The 22,182-nt window shown below is 39.3% G+C and overlaps 1 protein-coding gene across 4 annotated transcripts in view; it reads left to right on the top strand.

The window, feature by feature from the left end:
* Positions 1-16,344: 16,344 nt before the first annotated feature.
* Positions 16,345-22,182, top strand: part of UBR1 (ubiquitin protein ligase E3 component n-recognin 1) — a 139,517-nt gene continuing 133,679 nt past the window's right edge. For 2 of the 4 annotated variants that reach the window (XM_032343464.1, XM_032343465.1), the window contains exon 1: positions 16,346-16,528. In XM_032343464.1, coding sequence (XP_032199355.1) covers positions 16,448-16,528 — 81 coding nt within the window. In that variant the 5' untranslated portion in view covers positions 16,346-16,447. Of the gene's footprint in view, positions 16,529-22,182 lie in introns of all 4 variants that reach the window. The other 2 variants (XM_032343466.1, XM_032343463.1) reach the window with 2 other exon arrangements.

The raw sequence follows: 22,182 nt of genomic DNA, 5'->3' as shown, positions 1-22,182 counted from the left end.
TGGAGATGGGCTCTTCACTTATGAACAGAATTAGTGCCCTTATAAAAGAGACTGTAGAGAGATCCCCCACCCCTTCCACCATGTGGGGACACAGTGAGAAATCAGCAATCTGCAACCTGTAAGAGGGTTTCAGCAGAATCCAACCATTCTAGCACCCTGATCTTAGAATTTCACCCTCCAGAACTATGGGAAATATACTGTTATTTACAACCTACCCAGTCTGCAATATTTTATCTTAGAAGCCCAAACAGACTGAGACTGCAGGCAGTGGGTAACTGCAAAGTCCTGAAGAAGGAAGATGGGAGAGCGTGACACTGAGATTACAAAGGAAAGATCAGATGTAAAACAACTGTGAAGACCAAAACTACAGAATTTGACAGCTGATTAGATATTTGAGGGAAGAAAAAAAGATAGTTAAAAGCTAGTGCCAAAATTTGGAACCCAAGTGACAAAAAAATACTAGGGCTATGATATATGTGTGGAGAGCATTGTCCATATGAATAAAGTTTTTGGTTTTGTCTAATGTTGCACTAGAAAAATATCTGTATGGATACCTTTAAACCAAATTTGGAAGATATATTTGAGATGATCTGATTTAAAACATAGGCAATATGGCATGTATGACAGGCATTTGGAGAGGCCTTAGAACAACTTTAAAAATATCAGAATAATTTTCCAGAAATGGAAGACAACAAGAATCTGCATGATAGATGATAGGAATAGACATGCTGTTAAGACATTTTGGACTGAGAAATAATGGTTTAAAGTCACAATGGCCAGCAGTCTGGATTGCAGGCACTGAACTGTAACCAAGCTGCTTCACTCATGGTATTCATAGCGAGTCGAAACAGGAATTATTTAATGACGGTTAATGATTCTTTTTTTTAAAAATATTTTATTTATTTATTTGACAGACAGAGATCACAAGTAGGCAGAGAGGCAGGCAGAGAGGAGGAACCAGGTTCACTGCCGAGCAGAGAGCCTGATGTGGGGCTTGATCCCATGACCCTGGGGTCATGACCTGAGCCGAAGGCAGAGGCCTTAACCCACTGAGCCACCCAGGCGCCTCTGGTTAATGATTCTTTAGGGAATACAGCTAATACACCACAAATCATCATACAAGGTGATTCTCAGTTCCTAACAGCCAAAGGAGAAAGGAGATTTCTTGTTATCTCATTAAGAGAGCAAGCAGCAATGCCCCATCAAAGCAAAATATTCTAGAACTAAAGTCAAGGAAGAATGTATCACTTGGGCATTTCACAAACAATGGACATTGTCATCAACAGTCTTAAACTGAAAAATGTGACTCTCACAAACCTGTAGAAATTATCTTCAGATTACTATTTCTTATACTAAGTTTGTTTAAAAATCCAATAATGCAGGGCGCACGGGTGGCTCAGTCAGTTAAGCATCCAACTCTTCATTTCGGCTCAGGTCATGATGTTCGGATTGTGAGACTGAACCCCTCATCAGGCTCCAGACCCAGTGCAGAGTTTGCTTTAGATTTTCTCTCTACCTCCCCTTCTGTCCCTTCCCCATCTCGCATGGGCTCTCTCTTTCTCTCTCTCAAATAAATAAACCTTTTTTAAAATTCCAAAAATACGGTATGTAATAATTGTTCTGTGATGTCATTTCTGTGTAGAGCTAAAGTAATGTAATCAAAGTAGTTTTTTGTGTATGTAAGGATTTTTAAATTTCAAAATTGTGATATATAAAATATACCATCTTACCCATCTTTAAGTATATAATTTAGTGCCATTAAGTACATTCACATTATTGTGCAACCATCATCACCATCCATCTCCTGAACTAAACTAAAATACTGTACCCATTAAATACTGAAGCCTCATCCTCCCCTCCCCACTCCCTAATAAATGTTTTCACCTATGTTATAACATGGGTCAGAATTTCCTTCTGTTTTAGGGCCAAATAATATTGCATTGTATAACTATACCACATTTTCTTTACTCATTAATCTGTGAAAGGACATGCAGATTATTTCCACTATGAACATCAGTGGGTACCAGACAGTTTTTCAGCTTTTTATGGAACACTCCATTCACCCCTTAGGAAAACAAATTTGAGGATTATTTCATCTAAGTAGTTCAGGCTCTGTATAAGGAACCTGAAACACGAGCAAAAGTAAGAAATCACAGATCAAGGAAATTCTCACGCATGTCATAATATGATGAACCTTTAGAACATTATGCCAGTAAAATAAGCCGGTTGTAAAAGTACAAATACTGTATGATTCCACCTATATGAGGTACTGAGAGTATTCAAATTCACAGAGACAGAAAGTAGAATGGTGGCTGCCAAGGGCAATGAGAACTTAAGGTTTAATAAATACAAATTTTCAGTGTCGCAAGATGAGAAAATACTATAGCTGGATGGTGGTGATGGTTGCACAACAATGTGAATGCATTTAATGCCACCGTACAGCTGTGGTTGGGCTCCCTGCTCAGCCGGGAGCCTGCTTCTCCTCCCTCTGCCCCTCCCCCAGCTTGTGCTCTCTACTCTCTCTTTCTCTCTCGAATAAATTAAAAAAAAATCTTTAAATATATATATGTAAAATACTAAATTAAAAAACAAACATGGGAAGCTTGATCTTAGGTTACTATTTTTAAATTTTATTTATTTATTTGACGAGAGAGATCACAAGTAGGCAGAGAAGCAGGCAGAGAGAGAGGGGGAAGCAGGCTCCCCACCAAGCAGAGAGTCCGATGTGGGGCTCGATCCCAGGACCCCGAGATCATAACCTGAGCTGAAGGCAGAGGCTTACCCCACTGAGCGACCCAGGTGCCCCTTAGGTTACTATTTTTAAAAAGATTTTATTTATTTATTTGAGAAAGAGCGAGAGTGAGAAAGCAGAAGCAGTGGGTTAGCAGCAGGCAGAGGGAGAAGCAATTCTCCACCGAGCAGGGAGCCTGACGGTGAGCTCAATCTCAGGACTCCAGGATCATGACCTGAGCTGAAGGCAGCGGCCCAACCGACTGAGCCACTCAGGTGCCCCATCTTAGGTTACTATTAAAATGATCACCATTTAGGGGCACCTAGCTGGCTCAGTCAGTAGAGCATGAGAATCTTGATTTTGGGGTTGTAAGTTTGACCCCCTGTTGGGTGTAGAGACTATTTAAAATCTTTTTTAAAAACACGATTATCATTTATATGTCATTTTATGGTTGAGTAAAAGAAACATGGACCACACAGCCACTTTGGGATTTGGCAATCACGGCAAGTTTGGATGACATCAAATCCACTCTTACATGTGTTTAAATGTATATGATAGATGGGAAAACAGTCATAAGGTTGTCGGCTTTCACATTCCTGAGATACAAATGCTAATTTGCCATCCCTGCAATGAAGCATAAATCCAAAAGCCTTTAAAAAAAAAATGCAGAGAACTAATGCCCCCATCAAAAGTTAGAAAAAGCACCAAACTCAGAAATTAAAATTAAAAACTCCCAGAGAAATATGTTGGTCACATTATTATTATTACTTAAGATTTCATTTCTTTTAAATATTTATTTATTTGAGAGAGAGAGAGAGCACAAGTGGGGGAGGGAGGACGGGGAAGGGCAGACGGTGAGAAAGAATCCTCAAGCAGACTTCTTACTGAGCAAGTCTCAATCTCAGGACCTGGAATCATGACCTGAGCTAGAATCAAGGGTTGGCTATTTAACTGATTGAGCCAGCCATGACACACTTAAGATTTTATTTTTAAGTAATCGCTATATCCAACATGGGGGCTTGAACCCACAACCCCAAGAACAAAAGCCACACACTTTGCTCCACTGGCTGAGCCACCCAGGTACCCCCTGTTATTATTTTTTTAATATTTAAAAGTTAGCCTTTATTTCTTAAATTGATGGTGGATACACTGGTCTTCATTTTAGTGTTACTCTTTAACATGTAAATATGTCACATGTAACCTTTAGTATTATAAAATAGTTACCATAAATTCTTATAAGAAACACTTAATAAAAATGCAATAAATGCATATTTATTTTTCCATTAAAAATATGAAAAATATTTAAATGTGCACTCTATTCAACCTGGCATTTATACTTAAAGTAAGTTATCCTAAGGAAATATATGAATGTTTATAGGGAATTACCAATAAGTATGTTTATTAAAGCAAGTTTATAATAGGAGAAAACTGAAAACAAACTACAGTGAATGTTCTACAATAAGAGTCCTAGAGATAAAAACGACACAGCCATATAAGCCAATATCATGCAGTAATCTTAAAATAATTTTGAAAAAACATTAATAGTATGAAAATACATTGATAACATGTTAATGGGTATTTTACACACACACACACACACACACACACCCCTGGAAGCATACACACCAAACTGTCAACAGTGGTTATTTTGGGATTCTGAAATTATACGAGATCATAGGTTATTTATATTTTCTCCTCTTTGCATATCCATATTTTCTGAGTTTTCAACAATGACAATGTAAAGAGGAAAAAAAAACTTTTATTTTGTTTTGGTTTAGCAAAATTTTTCTATAAAGACCAGATAGTGTTTTAGGCTTGGTGGGCCAGGTGTTTCTATTGAGACTATCCACATCTACCACTGTGCAAAAGCAGCCATAGTCAATATACAAACGAATAAGGTGGCAGCATTCCAATAAAGCTTTATTTATGGACACTGAAATTTGAAGTTTATGCATTTTAAGTGTATTATAAAATATTCTTCTTTTGACCTTTTTTCAACCAGGTGAAAAATGTTAAAACTATTCTAACTTAAAGACTATATTAAAATAGACAGCAGGGAGATTCCTGGGTGGCTCAGTTGGTTAAGCTGCTGCCTTCAGCTCAGGTCATGATCCCAGGGTCCTGGGATCGAGTCCCATGGCGGGCTCCTTGCTCAGCAGGGAGTCGGCTTCTCTCTCTGCCTCTGCCTGCTGCTCTGCCTGCTTGTGTTCTCCCTCTCTCTCTCTGACAAATAAATAAATAAATAAAATCTTTTAAAAATTAAAAAAAAATAGACAGCAGGTGGAGTTGGGGCCATATTTTGTGCACTTCTGTTAAAAACAAGCTTTTGGGTTTTTTTGTTCTGTTTTGTTTTTGTTTTTGTTTTTTTAGATTTTATTTATTTATTTGACAGACATAGATCACAAGCAGGCAGAGAGGGGGCGAGGGGGAAGCAGGCTCACTGCTGAGCAGAAAGTCCAATGCAGGGCTTGATCCCAGGACCCTGAGATCATGACCTGATCCGAAAGCAGAGGTTTTAACCCACTGAGCCACCCAGGTGCCCCATTTTTGGTTTTTATTGCATTGATTTCACTGGATTTCTGCTCTGGTCTTTATTATATATATATATATATATATATATATACACACACACACACACACACACACACATATACACATATATATACACACACATATATATATACATATGTATATATGTATATTAGTTATTATTTATTTTTAAAATTTTTTAAAGGAATAAGATGCCTGAATAGAATATACAGAGGTTGGTAGGCTGTGTTGACAGGTGCTCAAACTATCATGGGTCCAGCTTAGTTCCTCTTTCCAGAATATACTCAGATCCTGGACCAATAAATTTGTTCATGTTTATTTAATCTGTTCACCAAAGCACTTGAACCCCATACTGATGCAGCCTGCTGCAAACTGGGGCATAAAACTCTCCACAAACTTGATGGAAGGACCCACTCTGTCTCTCTCCAAACCAGATTTTATTATTCTGGTAGGTTGAGCCATTTCTGGCTCAACCTACCAGGAATGAGAGCATTCACTCTCATTTCTTCTCAGTCATGTGCACATTTCTGTGTCCTGGCTCCTCTGTGAAGGGCATGCTCACTGGAGTTGTATGGCTTTTGATCCACATCCCGATTCTCTCTTTCTATTTGTAGTACCTTCCACAAGTTATTTATCTATTTCTCTTCCTAGACTTTCCTCCCCCCTTTATCAGGGCTAAAACGCTCTTGTGGTCAATCACTTGCACAGATAGGATTGTCTGACCAGCAGTGCCCTTAAATGAAACCTCTGGATTCAGGGCAGAGGATGAACCCAATATCCAGGTCTATATGGATCCCTAATCCAGGTCTGACTCAAGTTGAACCAGCAATCTGAGTTTCACTCCAGATATGACTCCCTAAGTATGGATATCTTTGTTTTTAAATAAGGAAGCCAAATAAGGTTAGTTGAAGCCAACCCCAGAAATGTAATCTCTGAACTCAGGATTGATTCTCCTAAAACTGGTGCTGAAGTGTCCAGTCCTGACTACTTTATCACAGTCTCAGGACTTTTCCAGTTCTAACAAGGGTTGATCTCCCCACAAATGTAGGAATGACCTTTGTCCGAGACTGAAAACTTCTGTTCTAATGAAGACCATCACATCGCCTCTCCATTCCGGACCCTAAAGACCTTAATGATCCCTGCTTCTCAGCTCAGTATGGGAGCCTTTTTCTTCAAGTATAATCTGCCCCCACATGGGATTGCTATAGTCCATAGACTTCCTGAGAGGACCTGAGAGCCCCAGGCTCTTTTCTTAGCTCAGAAACCAGCACTCTTGGAATAGCAACTTACGAATAGCAGAAGTAGAACTGAGTCATAAGATGAGGACGGTGGTACCATTCTCTATTTTTTTTCTTTTTTGTTTTATTCTTCTTTAAAATGTATCTTTTAGAAAGTACAGAATTCAGTTAGGCTTCATATTGTTTTGCTTTCTAAACTAATCATGTAATAGTAAATATCCTCCTGTCTGAAGGGTCTTAGGTTAACTTTTCCACTGAAATGCCCCCAAACAGCTGATAACAAAGATCCATAAAGAGCTCCTCAAACTCAACACACACAAAACAGATAATCACGTCAAAAAATGGGCAGAAGACATGAACAGACACTTCTCCAAAGAAGACATACAAATTGCCAATAGACACATGAAAAAATGTTTATCATCATTAGCCATGAGGGAGATTCAAATCAAAACCACATTGAGATACCACCTTACACCAGTTAGAATGGCCAAATTCAACAAGACAGGAAACAACATGTGTTGGAGAGGAGGTGGAGAAAGGGGAACCCTCTTACACTGTTGGTGGGAATGCAAGTTGGTGCAGCCACTTTGGAAAACAGCATGGAGATTTCTTAGGAAATTAAAAAATTGAGCTACCCTATGACCCTGGAATTGGACTACTGGGTATTTGCCCCAAAGATACAGATGTAGTGAAAAAAAGGGCCATCTGTACCCCAATGTTCATAGCAGCAATGGCCACAGTCGCCAAACTGTGGTAAGAACCAAGATGCCCCTCAATGGATGAATGGATAAAGAAGATATGGTCCATACATACAATGGAGTATTATGCCTCCATCAGAAAGGATGAATACCCAACTTTTGTATCAACAGGGACAGAACTGGAAGAGATTATGCTGAGTAAAGTAAGTCAAGCAGCGAGAGTGAATTATCATATGGTTTCACTTACTTGTGGAGCATAAGGAATAACACGGAGGACATTGGGAGATGGAGAGGAGAAGTGAGTTAGGGGAAATCAGAGGGGGAGATGAGCCATGAGAGACTGTGGACTCTGAGAAACAAACTGAGGGTTCTGGAGTGGAAGGGGTTGAGGGGTTGGATGAGCCTGGTGGTGGGTATTAAGGAGGGCACATATTACATGGAGCAGTGGGTGAGGTGCATAAACAATGAATTTTGGAACACAAAAAAAAAATTTATAAAAATGCCCCCAAACAAATAAGCTAAGCAATAAACATTCACCATACTGTGAATGCCTTTTCAAATTTGCAGAGGTACACTGGACTGTCTCTGAACATGCTTCTTTTTTTTTTTTTTAAGATTTTATTTATTTATTTGACACAGAGAGACAGCGAGAGAGGGAACACAAGCAGGGGGAGTGGGAGAAGGAGAAGCAGGCTTCCTGCTGAGCAGGGAACCAATGCGGGGCTCAATCCCAGGACCCTGGGATCATGACCTAAGCTGAAGGCAGAAGCTTAATGGCTGAGCCACCCAGGCGCCCCGAAATGCTTCATTTTTATAATCAAGTTGCTGCCATTTAAAAAAACATGCTCAAGGGCTTCCCAATAGCTCTATTTCCAATAGGCCAAAGATTATGCAAAATGAAAAAGTCTTTAGTGTTAAAAAGGAAGTATTTCTTGACAAAGGATGTGCCAGGCCCAATTGAGATAATCTTGTAACTCAGTGAATTGGACAAATAAAAGGCTAAGAATTGCCATTCATGTAAATGAAAGAATAATTAATATATATGTATGTATATATTCAGCATCTAGTTTCTTTTTGTAAAAGTTGTCAAATTATTTTTGCAATTTTAGCAAGATTATATCCCAGTTTCCTGTTATTCTTTCATTTCCAGTGCAATGAAATCACAGAGGGAATAATTTTGCATGCTGGAAAATGAGAGAATCAGATAACTTCTCAGAGGAAGTCATATATAAACTGAATTCTAAAAAATAAAAGAAATCCCTTTATAGAAAGAGGTGTTCTGGTGGGAGAGGGGGCATTCTAGGCCAATGGACGTGGCTCAGTGGGTTAAGCTGCTGCCTTCGGCTCAGGTCATGATCTCAGGGTCCTGGAATCGAGTCCCGCATCGGGCTCTCTGCTCGGCAGGGAGCCTGCTTCCTCCTCTCTCTCTCTCTCTGCCTGCCTCTCTGCCTGCTTGTGATCTCTCTGTCAAATAAATAAATAAAATCTTTAAAAAAAAAAAGAATTAAGTTTTATGTTATAGGGTAGTCGTCTAATTTATTTAGAAAAGGGAGTCACATGACTAGATTTATATTTGCAAGTAACTCTGGCAGGAAAACAAGTGATGAATATGAGCAAGAGAGTGGAAATAGGGAGATCAGATGGGAAGGTTACTCTCCTTTAATCTGGATGAGGATTACCAAGGATTTGTACCAGACAGGGGAATCATGTATGCACTACTATCATCCACATAAGAAAATATCCCAGAGATAGAAGTCTATTAAAATAGAATCACTGAGGGTATCTCAACTCTGATTGATCATTAAAAACACTTGAGAGAGGGGGTGTCTGGGTGGCTCAGTGGGTTAAGCCGCTGCCTTCAGCTCAGGTCATGATCTCAGGGTCCTGGGATCGAGTCCCGCATCGGGCTCTCTGCTTGGCAGGGAGCCTGCTTCCCTCTCTCTCTCTGCCTGCCTCTCTGTCTACTTGTGATCTCTCTCTGTCAAATAAATAAATAAAAATCTTTTAAAAAAAAACAAAACACTTGAGAGAGTTTTGGTTTTTTTAATGGCTATTTAGGTCTCACTCCTTTTTAATTAAATTAGAATCATTAGAGTGAGACCTGGTGTTGGAATTTTTAAAAAGTTCTCAGCCTAACATGTGACCAGGGTTAAAAACCTCCAGCACAATCCATAAATGAAGAGTGTAAGGAAAACAGCTCTGAGTATGGCTGTCCTGTGTCATTCTGGGGCTTTGATAAAACTAATTAATGTATATTAGCTGTTGATGATACTTCGAACAGTAAAATGACACCTGAAAAATGACCTGTCAACTTACAAAAGTTACTGTAAGCTGATGCTAATTTAAAAAGAAATATGTATTTTGCAGAAGAATCAAAGAAATTCATAATCCTCTTCTTTTTTTAAAAATTTTTATTTATTTTTACTTATTTTTATTTATTTTTATTTTTTTAAAGATTTTTATTTATTTATTTGACAGAGAGAAATCACAAGTAGATGGAGAGGCAGGCAGAGAGAGAGAGAGGGAAGCAGGCTCTCCGCTGAGCAGAGAGCCCGATGCGGAACTCGATCCCAGGACTCTGAGATCATGACCTGAGCCGAAGGCAGCGGCTTAACCCACTGAGCCACCCAGGTGCCCTCATAATCCTCTTCTAAAACAGGTCAAGCCACGCCTTGGTCTAGATCAGAAAAGAGCAATGCTAATTCATAAGTTTGTATCTATTTTATCTTGTTCCGGCCCTATGAAATGTCTAATATAAGAATGCTAGGATGTTAAAAAAAAAAAAAAAAGAATGCTAGGATGTTAAATATGTGCCAGATACCTGATATTTTTGTTGATTTAATAATAAACATTTATATTACAACGTATAAAGTGGTAAAAGAGACTAAAATTTTTTTTTATCGGAGGTAGGACAGTGAAGTGGTTAAAGACACACATTTGGAAGCCATATAGACCTAGGTCTTGAATCTGGTTTTTTCACTTAGTAATTGTGGATTTGAACAAGCAGTCTCACTCATTCAAGCTATAACTTCCTTTTCTGTGCAATAGTGGTAACAGGAACGACATCATAAGATTGTTTCCAGAGGGGCACCTGGGAGGCTCAACTGGTTAAGCTACTGCCTTCGTCTCGGGTCGTGATCCCAGGGTCTTGGGATCAAGCCCCGCATCGGGCTTCCTGCTCAGTGCGGAGTCTGCTTCTCCCTCTCCCTCTGCTGCTCTGCCTGCTTGTGCTCTCTCCCTCTGACAAATAAATAAAGAAAATCCTTAAAAAAAATTGTTTCCAGAGTTATACTTTAAAATGCATCTAAAGTCTTTTTTTTTTTAATTTTATTTATTTATTTGACAGAGAGAGATGACAAGCAGGCAGAGAGAGAGGAGGAAGCAGGCTCCCCGCCGAGCAGAGAGCCCGATGCGGGACTCGATCCCAGGACCCCGAGATCATGACCCAAGCCGAAGGCAGTGGCTTAACCCACTGAGCCACCCAGGTCTTTAACATAGTAGCTAACTCCTAAGTATGTGCCTTGGCTCCTGCACTCAAGGAACTAACAGATTAGAGAAGGAATTAAATTAGACCATGAAAAACTGTGACACAAGGCAGAATTATAGGTTATAAACAGTACTTTAATGGTTACATCAGATAGGATCCTAACAGCTTCAGCTAATAAAAACCATCTTTAACTATCTTGAGAAAAAAGCACATCTACTGAAAGGCTATCAGAGACTCAAAGATTCTGCAAGAAGCTAGGGACAGGCTTAGAGGAAAAAAAAAAAAAAGCAGAAACCCAAGGAACTGCCATGGACCAAGAAGCAAGAAGCCAATGGTTTCTTAACAAGAATAGTCAGAATAGACATTGCTGCTTGAGGATACCAACCAGGCATGAATTCTAAACACATGTTTGGGAACACTGTCTCCCTCCAACAAGACTTCCTACAATGGAAAGACCTCCTGCACCAAATGGAGAAAGTGCCAACAGATGTAGGACAATCAGGAAACAAAAACAATGTCCATCTTGAACACTAACAGGCATTGTCCTGCACAATGCCAGTCATTGAGGGCTTTAGATAGAGTGTTTCATTAATCTTTACAACCACTGTATGAGGAAAATAGTCTTATTACCACAACTATTTTATAGATGAGGAAACCAAGTCTCAGAGAGGTTAATTTGCTTAAGGTCACACAACCAGCAAGTGGCAAAAAAAGAAATTCAAATCCAGAAAGTTCAGTTCTAAACACTAGGTATATAGCTACTAGCTCCTCCAGGAGGAAGGAAAGATTCAACCACATCTGGCTAGATCACAGAAGATATCATCATGGAGGACTTTTGAGCTTTAGAAACTATCTATCTGTCCATTCAACCATCCATCCATTCAAATACCCATCCAGGTATTTGGTATTTTATCTATTTTAAAAAATAGGCAGTAAAATTTTTTTACATAGGTCACCAGGGTGGCTCAGTCAGTTAAGCATCTGCCTTCTGCTCAGGTCATGATCTCAGGGTCCTGGGATGCAGCCCCATGTTGGGTTCCCTGCTCAGCAGGAAGTCTGCTTCTCCCTCTCCCTCTGCCCCTCCCCTTGCTAGTGCTCTCGGGCTATTTTTCTGTCTCTCAGATAAATAAATTAAAACAAACCTAAATAAATTTTCACACAAGCACTAAATATTTGTTAGAAAAAGAATTAGAAAATACCAGTTAAGGAGAAAGTAGAAAATTAAAACTTCCAAATTTTTGCAATCCAAGGATAACCATATGTTGGTGACTAGTATTCTTCATTGAATACATAGGTGCTTTTTTTTTTTTTTTTTTTTTTGGTCTTACAAAAATAGACTCACACGCTTTTAGGAACTTGCTTTTTCCACCTAACAATATATAGTGAATAACTTCTCAAGTTAATAAAAATGCCTCTACAATAGCTTTTAAATTGTATGGTCTCAGGGCACCTGGGTGGCTCAGTGGGTTAAAACTTCTGCCTTTGGCTTGGGTCATGATCCCAGGGTCCTGGAATCAAGCTCTGCATAGGGCTCTCTGCTCAGCCGGCAGCCAGCTTCCCCACCTCTCTCTCTCTCTGCTTGCCTCTGCCTGCTTGTGACCTCTGTCAAATAAATAAATAAAATCTTAAAAAAAATAAATTGTATGGTCTCAGGATCCTTTTATATCCTTAAATATTGGGGACCTTAAAGATCTTCTGTTTATGTAGGTTTTATCTATTGATATTTACATTAGAAACTAAAACCGAGAAAAATTTTAAGTGATCTTTTAATTTGTTCAAAATAACAATTATCAACCCAATACATGTTAACAAAACATTTTTAATGAAAAGTAAGTTTTCCAAAAAACAAAATAAGAATTATTAAAAGGCATGGCAATGGGGGCACCTGGGTGGCTCAGTCATTGGGTGTCTGCCTTTAGATCAGGTCATGATCCCAGCATCCTAGAATCGAGCCCCACATTGGACTCCCTGCTTGGTGGGAAGCCTGCTTCTCCCTCTCCCACTTCCCCTCCTTGTATTTCCTCTCTCACTGTCTCTCTCTCTCTCTCTCAAATAAATAAATAAAATCTTTAAAAAAAAAAAAGTATGGCAATGTTTTACATTTTTTGAAATCTCTTTTTAAACAGAAGACAGCTGGGTTCTCATAGCTACTTCTGTATTCAGTGTATTGTGATATGTTGTTTTGGTTGAAATATATAAGAAAAATTGGCCTCACACAGACACATAGTTGGAAAGGGGAGGAATATTTTAATAGTGTTTTCATATAATTGTGGATATGCTTTGAAACTGCAGCAGAACTGGGAAAATAGTAAAAGCTTAAAGATCTATTCAATGTGGAATCTAAAAGCATATTAATTAAATTTTGTACTCCGTTAACATTAAATTATTTTGGTCTATTTAACAATGTGAAGAGATCTTTCACCCATACTTTATAGTATCTCCATTTGTCATATAGAAGATATCTATCTGTTCAATGAGTTATACAAATCTTCCAAATGTCAATGTATTTCATAATACATTATTTAAAAAATCACACATTAATATGACCAATTTCCTTGGGACTTTGTCAAACTCACAGTGGCAGATATGTTCTCTATAGAATGTTCTCTTGAAAGCTCTAATCGTAAAATGGACAAAAAAACTGTTTTCCTTGAAGAGAAAGACTTTCTTGTTCATATTTGAGAAAATGTCTGTCAAATACCTAAGTCTGAATAACCCTGCATATCTATTATATTTTTATAAAGCTTTTAATAGTCAAATAAGTTCATTGTTCAAATTTTGCTAACACAAACTTGATATGATGAAATGTTCATAAGTAATGTACACATATCTATTAAGAACAAGTAAATTAAATAGATGTAAGTAGTGTTAGGATTTTTACCTTTGGTGACTGTGGTTCTTGGTCACTTTGCTTTGAAGAATGAAGAGGTAGGCAGAGTGGTGGGCAGCAAAGCAAGGTCTATTGAGTGATAATGAAGCAAAGTTTGAGTGATAGTACAAAGTGCCCAAAGAGGGAGGGGAGCTGAGAGAGTTGCCTGTTACTTATTCTTGTAAGTGAATGTGATATTCCATGTAAAAATGGCTGGTTCACCTAGCAACTCAAGTATTTCTCCTCAAGTCAACTATCATACTTTTATACAAAGAAGAAAAGGTTTATGTGTGCTTCTCATTTCACCATACAGAATATTTAAAAGACTCTCTATCGCCCTCGAGGCACAAGTACAAGAAGCCTGGTTCGGTGTTAATACTTCATTTCCGTTTATTTCGTCAACTTCCTTAGCTTATATGCGGCAGGGTGACCAATAAGGGGCCAAGCAATGGGGAGAGCCAATGAGAGTCCTGTTACTATGCTGATTAAATTTGAAACAGCCAATGACTATGTCCTCCTTTAGGCGGGCTTCACCAGAAAGTTCGTTGTTTACTTGCAGTGCATTTTGCTAGCAGTGAGCCAAGTGCTATCTTGTAATGGCGGGGACTTTCCCGGCCGGAGGCGGTCCCCGACAACTCTCAGGTTGAGATTTAATATATTTTTACTGCTTCATCAAGGACATCGGGAAAAATGCTTTAAATTCCTTTTTCCCCCCTTAACTGCAAGAACGTGGTGGTCAAGAAATGACTTCTAGATCGCTTTGATGATTTGTTGAATTTGATGCCCCTGCTTTTATTTTGTGCTAAGGGGCCAGCAGTTTCACCCACCATTTCTTCTGCAGTAGTTAGTACAAATACCACATGGTCAAAAACAAAAAAAACACACTTAACTCCTTTGTTATTATAAGAATTTTCACCTTACGAATTTCACCTAAATTTTGGGAACGCTCGGAGTCTGTGGACCACACTTTGAGAATCAATGTTCTACAACATTTTTAATGGCTGTAGAAAAATTACCTTATATGAGTGACCACAGTTTATTTAGTCAGTGTCCTTTATTGAGGATATTTGAGTATTTTTAATTTTTCTCCATTACCAATAATGATGTAGTTTAAACTTCATTTGCATCCTGAATTATATCTTTAGGATACAGCCTTAAAAATGGAATAAATGGGCCAACAAAAAGCACTTAAGAAAAAACCGCTTCTGAATATTGTCTTCCTATAAGTTTACTAATGTACACATGTATTTTAAATAACAATGAGTATCCTTTCAGCTTACCAACATGTGGTTATTTTTTTCTTAGGATTTTATTTGAGAGAGAGAGAGAGATCGTGCACTAGATGGGGGAGAGTCAGAGGGAGAAGCCAATTCCCTGCTGAGCAGGGAGAGGGTTGCAAGGCTCCATCCCAAGACCCCTGGATCAGGACCTGAGCCAAAGGCAGACTCTCCACCCACTGAGCCACCCAGGCGCCCCATGGTGGTTATTGTTAAGTAAAAATAAAAACTGACCAAATTTACAGCAAAAAAAAGGAACCTCATTTTAGTTTGCATTTATTTGCTTATTAGTTAGGTTTTTTCATGTTTATAAAAGTTAGTGAGTTGCAAATTTATGTATTTTGCCCATTTTTCTATTGATACAGTCCTCTTTGGAATTGGGTCTGTCACGAATGTTGCAGACATTTCTTCCCAATTTTTGTTTACTTTTTAACTTTGTATAGTTTATTTTTGTATATGTTTTAATTTTGATTAAATTATCTATCAGTCTTTTTATATTTTCTGCCTTTGGTGTCATGCTTTAGTTAAAAAGCCTCCTCCAAAAAACAAAAAATAAACAAAACAGACTCCTCCATCCCAATCTTATACAAATATTTACCCATTTTTTGGTAGTTAACTCTTCAGTTCATTAAGAATTATTTTGATACGTGTAATTTGAGGTAAAGATTAATCTCGTCCCAATAGTTAACCTTTAATTCCTTCAAGAATGTTAGATTTATTGTTATTTTCCCTTTTGTTAAAAATACACTATTAAATTGGTTTGTAAACATTTTAAAATTTAAAACAATACAGATCAATCTAAAGTAGTTCTTGATCAACTTTTTCCTATCCTCAGAATTATTATTAGTTTGCTCTTTTCCTTTTCCGGCTTTTTTCTTCACATTTCAAAGCACACAACTGCAAATACACAGTTTGCGGCAACTTGGGTTCCTTCCCCTCATTTAACTCATCCTTATTCCTTCTGACACCACCGCATGGTGTTCCATAATGAGCATGACCATGTTACATTTTGTTTTCCCTCTACCAATGCAAGACTACAAGGTTTCAATTTTTAATATTCACCACCTCTCCTCAAAGCGTCTGGGGCCTGAGCTTTCCTGTGCGCATGCGCATGTGGCCAAGGGCTACATTCCTAAACATGGAATAGCTTTAAGTATTTTTTTTTTTTTTCCATTTTGTGGGTTCTAAGGAACCACTGCGGGTACGTAGGGCGACAAACGCCCCCAGAACAACACAACCCGGCCTGAACGAGACGCAGACTAGGTTCTCAGCCCCTGACAGTCTTCCTCCTTCCAAAATGGACGCTGAATTTATTTTTTACCTCGCAGATGCAACAGTTCACAGCAACGAAACCAGAAGCACAACCATTCAGGCACCGGGGACTACAACTAAGAAATTAGGGGAAGAAAAACCTTCAGCCGTACCGGCCGTGACGCTTGCTTCCGGGAAGCGGACCGGAAGCCACTCCTCGATTCTGCGTCAAACCCGACTTCAGGGGCCGTCGTAAAAGTGTCGCCCCTCGTTTCTTGGACCGGCCACAGGTTTCCGCTCGTCTCCGGCCGGGGGTCTGGAACTGCGGGTGTCAGTTTCCCTCAAGATGGCGGACGAGGAGGCCGGGGGTGCGGAGAGGATGGAAGTCAGTACGGAGTTGCCGCAGACCCCTCAGCTCCTGGCATCTGTAAGTCCTTGTAGGCAAGTTCCTTTTGTCCCCCCCAGTCCCTCCCTACCGCGCTCTGGAGGATGTCGGGCTTCACCCCTTATGGCGGCTCTGGGGAGGGGGAGTCGTATGGATTGATCTGGAAAGAAGCCGTCGAATAAAAGTTAGTCATTACCCACATTCCTGCCGACTAAGTCTACGGAATATAATGATTTTGTCATTTATTAGTCGTGACGAGTTCAAGCTTGTCTCTATCCTTAAGTAGAAAGAACTGGTGATGTTATTAGATGGCCTGGTGTGGGGGCTAAGGCGGGATTAGAGGAAAAGCCATTTTCGCATAGACGCAGTGCCAGCCCCTCTTAATGACAGGAATCCAGGACGCTGCACCTAATGTTATATAGCTTAGGTGGCTGGGTGGGGCCTGATAATGGCAGGGAATACTGCCACTGTCAACTCGTCAAGATATGGGGTGTAGGAATTATAGTGTCTCATTCCGGTGTCTTGAGAACCCCAAGCCTCACCCCTCAGTGGAGAAACCCGTCATCTGTCGCTTCTTATTAAAGGTGAAGAAAAAACCTCCAGACATTTTTAATCAATGCAGTACTATTAATTAATATAGCAGGCTATACTTTGCCCTTGTATTTTGAAAGAGTGGGAAGGCAGAGACAGTGAGCAAATTTGACTCTATAGTCTGGCCACAGGGAGAAAGCAGATGAGGAGTATAAGAGCTAGGGGGCAATATTGGGGAATGTTCTGGATGTCTCTGGGCATCTAGTGGGGAGATATGCAGGAAATACTCAAATACTGATCCGTGCATGGTATTATCACTTTGTATTTATTGCTGCATATAGAAAAGTGTGGGATATACACCTCTTTCTGAAGTATTTTGGTTTGTAGTTTTAATAAATGCATTTTTGGACTTTTTTTTTTTTAAGATTTTATTTATTTATTTGACAGACAGAGATTACAAGTGGGCAGAGAGGCAGGCAGAGAGAGAGAGGAAGGGAAACAGGCTCCGATCGGGCTCGATCCCAGGACCCTGGGATCATGACCTGAGCTGAAGGCAGAGGCTTTAAAACACTGAGCCACCCAGGCGCCCCTGGACTGTTTTAATCATTGTTCAGCATTGTTTTATGAGAGAATAAAGTGAGCTCCAGAATTAAGAATCCACCCCAGGGACTGGAGAGACTGGCTGGGAGATAGAAACCAGGTAGGGAGGGAGTTGGAATAAAGGTTTGGCCATAACTAGAGCAATTGCTTGCAACCATCTTCTATCTCATATAGCAGTTAAACCTCGCTTCACTGCCGGTATTGAAGTAGGAAAGCATCTGTTTGAAATGAGAAGGTAGGGAAAATTGAGAAGCACCTGAAACATCTGGTTTTAGTGGTAGCTTGTGTGTTCTACATCTTAGAAGCAGTACAGAAATTGTGTGGATAGAAGTGTTACTGTAATTTTGTATTGCCAAAAATGACTAGTGCTTATTTAAAGCTTTGATATATTAATTCCTTCCAGGTGGTTAAGTAAAACCTCATCAGTCTAGATTCTGCTTATTTTTAATTGGACATAATGGTACAGATATCAAGGTAGAATTAGGTTGCAAACTCTTTACTTCAAGAAATACTAGATTTCTTGGGGCAAGGCTGTAGGTTTTACAAAGTAGTGGATAGATGCCAAGAGAAATAGCCTGAAGGAACTCGCAGTTTAGTGACAGAGATAAGACAAATGCTCAAAGAATTTAATACAAGATAAGGTGATACAAGTGGGTGAAGACCTGTGACAGGCCTCATGATCACTTTTTTGGCAGATTGCTCTGTCTACTTGAGGATTCCAGATATGTTTTTATGTTCCTTTTCTTTTTAAAGCTACTGTCCTCAATTTTATTCTGACAGTGTAGTGGCATACTGGCTTCCAGTTCACTACTTCTTTGCTGTTAAGTAAAACAAGCTCAGAGATTCTTTAACATTTGAATGATTTGTATTTTAAATCACCATTGGGAAGCAGGGAAAACAAAAATAATAAATATGGGACAGTTACAACATTTTAGAAATCTTAACCAACTCCATTAGAGCCTTACTCTTGGTTGTACTTTCCGTTATCCTTAAATCAAACTTTCTTCTTAAACCCCAGATTATTTCTCTGCAATACTGCTATCAAAAACATGAAGGCTGTCAAATTCCCAATATCACCTCACATGCAATTAAGGTGAAATAATAGGTCTGAATTACTGGACATTTATTAAAGTCATTGCTTAAGAATCATTAGGAGTTGATTTTGTAGGTCTAGGGTGGGGAATTTTCACAAGCATGCCCTGCTGATTCCTGGTCTGTGAGCCACACTTTGAGTAATACTTAGCTTAGACATTTGGAAATTCTCAATACCGAGTTGACAGTTGAGATTGTGGGAATGGTGAAGATCTTTGAGGAGAAAATTGTGTGTGTGTGTGTGTGTGTGTGTACACGCACACATGATCAGATACACACAAGTTCAGACACAGAGGGAGAGAGGGAAGGAAGAGAGGGAGAAGGACTGGGGACAGGGATGATTGAATTTCAGGAATAGGAGATGGAGGAAGGACCAGAGAAGGACCTAGAAAGGTAGCAGCCAGGCAAGTAGGTGAGAGTAGTATGATGCCATAGGGTCTAGTTTCTAGGAGAGGGTGGTTTATTGGGTCGAGAAGGTAAGGACTGAGAAACACTGGGAATTCAGAGAGTATGTGGGGTGGTCTGACAGAACTTTTGCCTTCTGTCTACTTTGACTGGGTTTTCTTTCCTCAGTCAGTCTCAGCACTAAGGTTTTTTCTTTATCCTGTCTATGCCCTCTGCCTATGTGATTTCATCCAGTTCTGTGGCTTTAAATACTGTTAGTATGCTTTCGGTTCCCAAATTTATATCTCTAGGTCATCTCACTTCTGAACTTAACGATTCACAAATCCAACTACTTGCCTACTTGATATAGCCACTTGGATGTCTGATAAGTGTTTGAAACAGGGGGAGCAATTAGGGAGTTACTGCTATAACCTAAGCCTTAGCTAATGGTGGTTTGTACTAGAGAGACATCACTAGAGATAGAGAGAAGTGGATAGATTTGAGAGAGATTTTGCAGGTATGGTAGAAGCAAAAAGGTTTGCTAATGGATTAGGCATGAGGATAAAAGGGAAGAAGCGAATGACATCTGGATCCTCAGTTTTTGGTTTAATCATTCATGGCCATAGTTGTGTCATATTCTGAGAGAAAGAACCAGGTTTGGAGAGGGGAAAGAAGGGAGGCTGATCAAGAATTTTCTTATCCCTGTCTCATGACATTTCTGTAATAGCTCTTGAACACAAACAACTCTGTCTCCACTCCACCTCTCTAGTCCTAGCCACCATCTGTTGCCTAGGCAACTGGAGTGGCCTCTTAACTGGTCTCTTCGCTTCCATTTCTGCCCTCTTCCAGTTTATTTTCCACAGATCAACCAGAGTAATCTTTTTAAAACTAATTCAGATCATGTCAGCCTTCTGACTAAATCCTTCAGTGACTTCCCATTTTACTTAGAATAAAATCTAAATTCATTACAAGTCTTTCAAGATCCTGCATGATCTGGCTCCTGCATTTCCCCCCATTTCCTGTTATTTCTTGTCATTTACTGTTAACCACGTTGGCCTGTTAGTTTCTAAAACAAGCACAAGATCTGTCTTGCTCTAGGGCCTGTGCCTTTGCTTGCTGTTCTTTTTCCCAAGAGTGTTTTTCCTCTGCTTTTTCTTGATGCTTACCCAATCTAAAAGATGGGTTCTTCTTATCCTTTTGTGTGTACGCACCGTATTTATTTCCTTTATTGTACTTATTACAATCTGTAATTACTGTGTTGTCTTTATTATTTAAATATCTGTCTTTCTCACCAGAATGCAAGCTCTATGAAGCCAAGGATCATGTCTGACTTGTCCATTGATATATCCCAGTATGTGTTTGAAATAGTAGATATTTATGTACTCTTAATCAATAACTGAGAATCAACATTAGGGATTTATTTTGACAAGATTGGTGGTGATTGGGGGAAGGAGTTGTGGAGGGAGGATGGGAAGAGAAATGAGGAGGCATACTAGGGTAGTAGCTAACATTGGGGTCTAGGCTGAAGGTGGGGTATAGGAAAAGCCAAAATAGGAATTCTGTGGAGAATTGGTGGGATCTGAGTTATTAAAAGTTATGATGTTGACATAAATGGAAGAACTGAACATTATGGTCCGTAAGGGCTTTTGGAGTTTGAGAACATGGAGGCACATCAGATTTTGTGATGATAGAGCTGGTTAGAGGAGCCTCTGTGCATTCCTGGAGCACCCTTTTCATATTCCTGTTGTACACAGCATGTCTCAGGCTATCCTGAGCATTACCTGTTTGCTGTCTGTCTTTCTAGACAATAAACTCCTTGAGCATGAGCTGTTCTTGTTCATACCTGTATCTCCAGTACCTAACACATTGTTTCAGAATTTTTATTGAATGCATGCGTGAATGAGAAGACAATAACCGAGGTGGAGTGGAGGTGAAGGTAATAGGAGTTGAGGAGATTAAGAGAAAATGAGGCTGAAAGGTTTAAAGTTGAAAAGGGAATTAAAAAAAATTAACATTATCAAGTTAGATTTAAGTACAATAAAATTCTTCCATTTTATGTGTTTTGGTTGATGAGTTTTTTTTTTTTTAAGATTTTATTTATTTATTTGACAGAGAGAGAGGCAGGCAGAGAGAGAGAGAGAGGGAAGCAGGCTCCCTGCTGAGCAGAGAGCCCGATATGGGACTCGATCCCAGGACCCTGAGATCATGACCCGAGCCGAAGGCAGCGGTTTAACCCGCTGAGCCACCCAGGCGCCCCTGGTTGATGAGTTTTGATGAATGTATACGCCTGTGTGACTATTACTAAATTGGAGTATAGAACATTTCCATTACTCCCAAAGGTATATTGTCTCCAAATGGGATTTTGGTTTTTTTTTTTTAAGTTTAATATTAATAATAATCATGCAATAATCATGAAAATCAAGGAAAAATTTGTCTACAATCTCATATGTGTACTGGATCTTTAAAATATAAAAATTTAGGGGCACCTGGGTGGCTCAGTGGGTTAAACCTCTGCCTTCAGCCCAGGTGGTGATCCCAGGGTCCTGGGATCGAGCCCTGCGTCAAGCTCTCTGCTCAGCAGGGAGCCCGCTTCCCTTCCTCTCTCTCTGCCTGCCTCTGCCTACTTGTGATTTGTCTGTCAAATAAATAAATAAAATCTTTAAAAAAATTAAAAAATATATATATATAAATTTATTTTGATAGTTGACCTTAAAATACTGAGACGGGGCACCTGGTTGGCTTAGTTGATGGAGCATGAGACTCTTGATCTCAGGGTTGTGAGTTTGAGCCTCATGATGGGTGTACAAATTACTTAAAAAAATGAAAATCTTTGAAAAGTGAGTAAAATACTAAGATACAAAAGAAGGAACATGAAGTTATATATTATTTTCAGTAGTGGTGCTATTTCTTAGAAATTGCAATCTATATCATTTTAGGCCAGAGCACAGCTTTCTATACCAAAGGCATACTTATAATGAGAAAACTAGGATGGAAAACCAAGGTCTCTTGAGTCCTGACTGAAGTGCTTTGTCACCAGATCATAGCAGAGCCTAGTGTGTGTGTTGTTTTTTCATCATTATCTCCTAATT

This window comes from Mustela erminea, chromosome 5, assembly GCF_009829155.1.
Source record: "Mustela erminea isolate mMusErm1 chromosome 5, mMusErm1.Pri, whole genome shotgun sequence".
In the NCBI taxonomy this organism is placed as follows: domain Eukaryota; kingdom Metazoa; phylum Chordata; class Mammalia; order Carnivora; family Mustelidae; genus Mustela; species Mustela erminea.
Note: the sequence above shows the minus strand (reverse complement) of the source record. Positions and strands in the feature narration are given on the sequence as shown.